Source organism: Engraulis encrasicolus, chromosome 22, assembly GCF_034702125.1.
Source record: "Engraulis encrasicolus isolate BLACKSEA-1 chromosome 22, IST_EnEncr_1.0, whole genome shotgun sequence".
Lineage (NCBI taxonomy): Eukaryota > Metazoa > Chordata > Actinopteri > Clupeiformes > Engraulidae > Engraulis > Engraulis encrasicolus.
The window spans coordinates 40,322,237-40,330,868 of NC_085878.1; the positions used below are offsets into that span (position 1 = coordinate 40,322,237).

General features: G+C 48.1%; 1 protein-coding gene across 1 annotated transcript in view; it reads left to right on the forward strand.

The window, feature by feature from the left end:
• Positions 1 to 7,808, forward strand: part of bean1 (brain expressed, associated with NEDD4, 1) — an 85,997-nt gene extending 78,189 nt beyond the window's left edge. The window contains exons 6-7 of the mRNA XM_063188280.1: positions 6,645 to 6,766; positions 7,543 to 7,808. Of these exons, the coding sequence (XP_063044350.1) occupies positions 6,645 to 6,766; positions 7,543 to 7,808 (388 nt within the window). The remainder of the gene's footprint in view (positions 1 to 6,644; positions 6,767 to 7,542) is intronic.
• The last annotated feature ends 824 nt before the right edge of the window (positions 7,809 to 8,632 follow it).

An 8,632-nucleotide genomic window follows, 5' to 3' on the forward strand; every position in this document is an offset into this window, starting at 1 on the left:
GTGGAGCGAGGGCCCTAGCATGTGGGTGTGCTCCAATAGCAGTGGCCTCAAAAAGGCAGATATTGATGTAGTACACACACACATACACACACACACACACACACACACACACACACACACACACACACACACACACACACACACACACACACACACACACACACACACTGACTGACTGACTGTCTGACCGTCATGCCAACGAAGTTGTCTCTTTGGTGTAGCAGTCAGAGCTCCAGTTTGGTACCCGAGAACATCCAGGTTCAACTCTACTCCTCTTCGCTACAATTGGTGTCAGAAGTGGGATGGTCAGCCGTGAGGTCATTGGAGGCGCACCCAGCTCTGTTAGCCATACAAGGGACCCCAGGATGGATAACCCTGGTGGGAGGGACCCCAGCATGGATTGTGGGGCATGGATGGTGGTTGGTACGTGAGAGACGGTGTTTAGAGGTAGGGTGCGCACATCCACAAGTAGTTGTCCAGGTGCCAGACAAAAGGTAGTAGGTAGTGTGATGAAGCGATCTGCACACTGTGTATTAACTCCAAAAATACTTTATTTCATTTTAACATACGGCAAACGTTTCGATCCAACAGAGGGATCTTCCTCAGGCGTGGTACATGAGAGACACCAAGAGTGTGTGTGAGGCGTATGGGTCCACTTACCAACGGGGAAGGCAGTGTGGTGGAGTGGCCATCCCTAGCATTGTGGGTGCGCTCTGACTGTCATGCCAACGAGCCTGGATGTGTGGTGGTCCCCGGGGGCAACTCTACTCCCCTTCGCCACAGCGCCCTTACTAATGATGTTTGTGGCCAGTGTGTCTCAGACGTTTGAACACCATCTTTGGAAAAGCTTTTTCCTACAGTTTTATTTAAAATGATGTGAAATCTCCAGAAATCTTTATGTTTTCAGGGAACCCAGTGAAGGTGGTAGGTGTTTGTTGGTAAAGTGAGCACCTCACCTTAACTTTAAAGTGCTGGGGGGAAACCCTGGTGTTGTCCAGGCAGCTATGACTGTTTGTGCTCCCACCATATTATGTTGGCCAACTGATTGTGCTTATTTAATAACTTGTTAAACTCTGTTGAGTGACACGCTTACCCAACCTCAACCCCCAGATATTCCCCTTCATCCAAGACATGCTGGTCAAGTAGTATTAACAGTCATTTGCCCCCATTAATGATGACTATGCTCTACTAATGATGTGCCTGCAGGCAGGCTGGCAACTGCGACTGACTGATGGGTACATTGTCAGCCATAGGCATCTTTGGCATAACACAGTGATGGGGGCATAGTCAGTCATATAGTCAGTCAATATAGCGTGGACCACATATCTATACAGAATACTAGATGCTTCACTGAGTATTTCAGCACGTAATATAATATAACATACTGTGCATATATACTATGACTGCCCCCACTGCACTGTATAAGAACTGCGGTGAAAGAACCGTCATGTTCTGTGTGTGTGTGTGTGTGTGTGTGTGTGTGTGTGTGTGTGTGCGCGCGCGTGCGTGCGTGCGTGTGTGTGTGTGGGTGTGGGTGTGGGTGTATGTGTGTGTGTGAAGACTGGACCAGTGGTTCCTCCAGGGGTCTGCATCACTGTGTGAAGAGACTCTCACACTGAGAGAAGGGCTTACCAAGAGATGAAGTGTCACACTCAATTACGCCCAAACACACACACACACACACACACACACACACACACACACACACACACACACACACACACGTCTATTACTCTCATCTTATCCTCACATACACACACACGCACACACACACACACACACACACACACACACACACACACACACACACACACACACACACACACACACACACACACACACACACACACACACACACACACACATCTCAGATATGCCGCTTTCCCCCAGTAGACCCCCATGGTAGCCTCTGCAGCCCTGCTCACATTATGAGATTAAACTCAGACAGTGTGCTGTTCCAGTATACAGTACACACACACACACACACACACACACACACACACACACACACACACACACACACACACACACACACACACACACACACACACACACACACACATTATGAGATTAAACTCATACAGTTTACTGCTCCATTATACAGTATATAGCAGGTTGCTGCAGTGTGTGTGTGTGTGTGTGTGTGTGTGTGTGTGTGTGTGTGTGTGTGTGTGTGTGTGTGTGTGTGTGTGTGTGTGTGTGCGATGGTGCGTGTGTGGGTGTGTGTGTGTGCGATGGGGTGTGTGTGTGTGTGTGTGTATGTGTGCATACGTGCGAGTGTGTGTGCGTATGTGTGTGTGTGCATGTGCATGTGCATGTGCATGTGTGGGCGTTACTTTCCACCTTTTGTAGTCAAGCGCACACCACAATACCCCAAGGTTTGTAACAGACGTGTGTGTGTGTGTGTTTGTGTGTTCGCGTATGGGTGTGTGTGTGTGTGTGTGTGTGTGTGTGTGTGTGTGTGTGTGTGTGTGTGTGTGTGTGTGTGTGTGTGTGTGTGTGTGTGTGTGTGTGTGTGTGTGCGATGGTGTGTGTTTGCGTGTGTGTGTGTTTGTTTGTGTGTGCGTGCGTGTGTGTTTGTGTGTGTGTTGTCAGTCTCAAAATGCACTATGATGGATGGGAGGATGGAGAAAAGAGAGACAGATAGAGATGTAGTGATAGAGGGCAAGAAGGAATATACTGCAGGAGATGACAAGAATAAAAAGACAGGATAGAGAGCGGAGGAGACATGGAGAGAGAGAATGGAGAGATGGAGAGCAAGAAAGATGGATTGATGGTGCTTTTATGAGACAGTTAGTGAGACACTGAGATAGTTTGGAGGTTGGGGTGCGCACATCCACAAAGCAGTTACCCAGGTGCCAGACAAAAAGTGGTAGACAGTGTGATGAAGTGGTCCGTCGGCATTAGCTCCAAAAATATGAACTTATTTCATTTTTAGAAACGGCAACGTTTGTAAAAAATGAAATGAAGTTTATATTTTTGGAGCTAATGCCCAGTGTGCGGACCACTTCATCACGCTTTTATGAGATGGACAGAAGACAAGAGATTGAGAAAGAGTGAGAGTGAGAGATTAATGGCCATAGGAAAAAAGGGCAAAACTGTTAGACAAAGAATTTAAGAGAGGGAAAGAAAGATAGAGAGGGGTGGGGACAGACTGATGGTGACAAAGAAGCCAAAAAAAAAAACACTGTGGAAATAATGTGTACGTATAAAGCTTTTTAATGGACTGTTATTATAGTTTATTATATGGTGTGACGTCATCGGTCGAATGCTCCATTCATTTCAACGGGGCTCCCCAACGTTCGCACGTCTGTTATTTTTCGATAACGGACGGGTTGGTCTATAACAGACCGCTGTCAATGGCAACAAGACTTTTCACTGCTAAAGCGACTTTTCAACAAGACTCTAATCAGCTGCTGTGATAGACAACACCTGTTGTCCTGGCTACCTAGCTGTTGCCTAGCGGTGTTCCACAACGGCACTGTTTTGTTTTGCGCAGCAACAATCTTTTGACATGAAAAACTATAGTAAACTTAACATTAAATAGGCCTAAAGAAATGTCCCCGCCATGTGTGAATCATTTAAGTATATCCATATAATAAGCGGGTTAACGTTCGGCGAGTCGGTCGCTTTGTGGAATAGCAGCACTTCAGCACTTCCGCTCCGCGTCGGGGTCTAAAGATTCTCTCTGTCGTGCTGCTATTCCACGGTAGCGACCTTCTCGCCGAACGTTAACCCTTACTTATTATATGGTGTGTGACGTCATCGGTTGAATGCTCCATTCATTTCAATGGGGCTCCCCAACGTTCGCACGTCTGTTATTTTTCGATAACGGACGGGTTGGTCTATAACAGACCGCTGTCAATGGCAACAAGACTTTTCACTGCTAAAGCGACTTTTCAACAAGACTCTAATCAGCTGCTGTGATAGGCTAGACAATGTTGTCCTGGCTAACTGTTGCCTAGCGGTGTTCCACAAGGGCACTGTTTTGTTTTGCGCAGCAACAATCTTAACATTAAATAGGCCTAAAGAAATGTCCCCGCCATGTGTGAATCATTTAAGTATATCCATATAATAAGTGGGTTAACTTTCGGCGAGTCGGTCGCTTTGTGGAATAGCAGCACTTCAGAGAGAACAAGACCCCTCCGCTCTGCGTCGGGGTCTAAAGATTCTCTCTGTCGTGCTGCTATTCCACGGTAGCGACCTTCTCGCCGAACGTTAACCCTTACGTAACCATGGTGATTACCATGGTTACCATGGAGGATTAGAAGGATGTACGGTACGGTAGCGCACAGTACTACAGCACTAGCTGTTGGAGAGGAGAGAGAGTCTTGGAGAGTAGGAGTGAACAGTAGCATAATGCTCTCACGGTAGCCTGGTAAACCAGCGCCACCCGCTGGACGCCGAAGTTTTTCAGCTAGCGAGTAGGTCTGGCCTCGGATCTGAGGGGGCTTCAAATCTCTCTGGGTTATCAGGAAGCTGCTGTATCTCACACTGGTCAGGTCCTCAGACAGGATGAGTTGTGGGTGTGCAGTGTTGGGATCCAGAATGAAATATGGAGCACATGCATGATGCAATTTGTGCAAGGACCACTGCACACATTTTTTTTTTTTACATTTCTGAAAATAGGGGCCCACGAGGGTGCGGGGCCCACCGGCGAGTCAGTTCTGCTCCGCTAATTATGAGGGGGGGGGGCTTTAAGCCAAAAGTGCCCGGGCCCTATTTTTCCCCCAGTCCAGTCCTGCAGTACAGTATCTGTTGGCCGTAGTGTGCCATGGTGGTGAGTGGAGAGGAGAGAGGAGTGAATAGTAGCGTACAGTACTGTTCCCACAGTAGGCCTAGCTGTTGGCTCTAGTCTCTCGTGGTGATGGCTGGAGAGGAGAGAGGAGAGAATAGTAGCGTACAGTACTGTTCCCACAGTAGGCCTAGCTGTTGGCTCTAGTCTCTGGTGGTGGTGGTGGGAGAGGAGTGAATAGTAGCGTACAGTACTGTTCCCACAGTAGGCCTAGCTGTTGGCTCTAGTCTCTGGTGGTGGTGGTGGGAGAGGAGTGAATAGTAGCGTACAGTACTGTTCCCACAGTAGGCCTAGCTGTTGGCTCTAGTCTCTGGTGGTGGTGGTGGGAGAGGAGTGAATAGTAGCGTACCCACAGTAGCTGTTGGCTCTAGTGTGCTGTGGTGGTGGTGGTTGACAAGCAGGGCTGGACTGGGGGAGAAATAGGGCCCGGGCACTTTTGGCTTAAAGGGGCCACTCATAATTAGCGGCGCAGAACTCACCGGTGGGCCCACGAGGATGAGGGGCCCACCGGGAAATGCCCGCTAGCCCTGTTGGAGAGGAGAGAGGAGTGAACAGTAACATATCCTACAGTAGCTGTTGGCTGTTGGCTCTAGTCTTCCGTGGTGATGGTGGGAGAGGAGAGAGGAGAGAGGCTCTGTTGGCGCGCTGGTGTGCCATGACAGATTGTGCTTTCTCTGCCATACGGCAGCAGCGATTGCCTCACACACACACACACACACACACACACACACACACACACACACACACACACACACACACACACACACACACACACACACACACACACACACACACACACACACAGCACATGCCACAGTTGTGAGCAGAATTCATGCCTCAGCTTTTTTCATGCTGCCACACGCGTACGTGTATCTGGGCTCATATGGTCAGATTTTCCAACAGGCTTCTGTTTCCAACAGGCTTGTGTTTCCAACAGGCTTGTGCTGTGTGTCCACAAGTTCTGCCTTAGCTACAGGTGTGACGATGGGCATACGGTTGGATTTTACAATAGGTGTGTGTGCGTGTGTGTGTGTGTGTGTGTGTGTGTGTGTGTGCGTGCGTGCGTGCGTGCGTGTGTGTGTGTGTGTGTGTGTGTGTTTTTAATATTACATTTAGCTACAGGCGTGTAATCTGATCTCAGGGAGAGAGAAAAACGGTGTATTTGTAGGAGATTTGGGTAAGAAACAGAATGTCTCTCAGCCTCTAAAAAAGTATGAAATAATAAATGTAATCCATTTACTCATAGCTTTACTCCATTGCAAACCTGGATAAATGTAAACTCCACAGACATACAGTACAATATATTTAGTTAATTCTTGCACATTTACACAATTCATTTCCATATACAAATGTCCATCGATATGCATGGTCAATAAAATATTCAACTGAAATGCAGTTAAAATGCAATGCAATTAATTCATATCCAAATATAAATAGGCCTGTACATTCATGACTGTCAGTGTGTTTACATGTGTTGTGTTCTCTGTCACCTGATCTTGACCTGTTCCTCTTCTTTCTCTTCCTCTCTCCTCACTCTCTCTTCCTCCTCTTCTTTCTCTTCCTCTCTCCTCTCTCACTCTCTCTCTTCCTCCTCTTCTTTCTCTTCCTCTCTCTTTCTCTCTCTCTTCCTCCTCTTCTTTCTCTTCCTCTCTCATCTCTCTCTCTTCCTCCTCTTCTTTCTCTTCCTCTCTCTTTCTCTCTCTCTTCCTCCTCTTCTTTCTCTTCCTCTCTCCTCTCTCTCTTTCTCTCTCTCTTCCTCCTCTTCTTTCTCTTCCTCTCTCCTCTCTCTCTCTGTCTCTTCCTGCTCTTCTTTCTCTTCCTCTCTCTCTCTCTCTTCCTCGTCCTCTAGTTATGACGAATGTGTGGGCCCCGGTGCCACTCAGATATACGTCCCCACAGACGACCCTCCACCCTACTCTGTGACGGACCCCTGCCAGGGCAGAGGGGACGAGGGGACCCTACAGCGCCAAGGTACTATATCTAACTGGACAACTTGAAAAAACTCCCGCACACTGACCATTTTACTGTTTTTCTTTCATTTGTTTGCCCCATGAAGGTCTAGGACCGAAACGCCGTTTATTAAAGAAAAACAGCTAAATGGTCAGTGTGCAGGAGTTTTTTCCAGTTGAGTATTTTCAGCAAATAGTGAGTAGGCCCGCCAGCGACCATCTGCAGTAAGAGGCTATATAGACAAAAGAGAAGACAAAATTGGCTATTTGTTCTAGAGCACGTTCAGCCGTCAATTGTCCAAGAAGACATTTGACAAAGAGTAATTTTTCTTGGAGTCTTAACATTTTCTTAATTTCAAGGGGTAGCCAGGGGAAGGATAAAAATACCTGCTGATGACAGTGCTTTCAAAAATGCTCAAGATTTTTTTTTTTGCATCACTGGGATATTGTATAATGCTAAGCATCAGTGTTGCCAGATGTACGGTAATTATTGTATTTGTACCATAATTTTGTCCATTTTGTCCTCTGTAAGATTAAAAAAACATGATGTACGATAATTTCAGAGTTGTCATTCTGTTAATTTAGATGCCTTGAAACAATAATTTGGGTCTAGTACGATAATTTCCTCCCAAAAAGCCCCCAAAAACGTCAATTTTGAGTTTTTGGTACGATAATTCAGCATTTTCCATTTGGCAACACTGCTAAGCATCCACATTATTTCCACACTATCAATGTCTTTACTGTCCTCTGTCATTGCAGGGCTGCAGGCGTACCTGGACATGGGGGCGGAGACATCAGGGGGAGGCGGAGCGTCCTGGGTGGCAGCGGGTGGGGCTTCCCACAACCCCACTGACGGACTGTACCAGCAGCAGCCAATCGCGTCCATCTCCCTGACGGCCCTGCCAATGGAGGAGGCCCCTCCATATGAGGCAGTGGTGGGAGGGGGCGGGACCGGCCAAACCAACCAGCCAATCCCGCTCATCCCCATGGATCTGCTGAAGCACTCTGGGGAGGAGAGCAGAGACAGCCCGCAGCACACGCCCGCCTCCCACAGAATCCTCTAGAACATACTATACAGTAGAACACCTGTAGTAGAACACCTGGAGAACATCTGGAGAACAACACGTCCACTACGCCACTGTGGAGTTCCACACTGTCAATGGCTCCACCTGTTTGTCCTCGTGTTGGCTTTCCTGTGTAGATTCACTCTCTCTGCCACTAGTTGAAACAGCACTCCCTGGACAAGACAGCAGTGAAGCGTACAGTAGCAGAAGGGGAACTGAGCCGGCCATCAGCCCTCCAGTGTAGGGTCTTGGTAGCCTGATCACCATCGACTTTCAAATCTCTTCGAGACTTGGTCTGACCAAGACCATAACAATTAACGTTATCCAAATGGCATGGTTGACCCCACCTCCCTAGGTTTTCTACTGGTGGACTGGTGTCCGACGACAAAGTGGGTGGCGTTCCCATTTTTTCGGGAGATCAGAGATGATATTTACATTGCTCTTGGCCTGACTAGACGCGACGGCGAAGATGTTATGCCACTAGGAGGGCGTGGCCTGGCTAGGCTCTCGGTGCTTGCTTCATTGCACTGGGGAGCCAGACTACTCATCTGCCCCGAGAACAGCAACAGCAGACTGCCAGTGCTGCACTTGCCCTCCCAGCCACAGGGGGCGCTGTAGCTTGGTGCCCAAGTGCCATTCTAGGGCAGGAGATGGCAAAGGGCAGAGACGTCACTTGATGGACGCCCCGTCTTTCGACCTCTGTTGTCTTCTTCTGTGTATGCTTGTCTGTGTTTTGCATGCCTGTGTGTGTGTGTGGGGGGGGGGGGATGCTTGAGTGAGTGTGTTTGTGTGTTAAAGCTACTGAAGTCGATTGTTTAAGATCA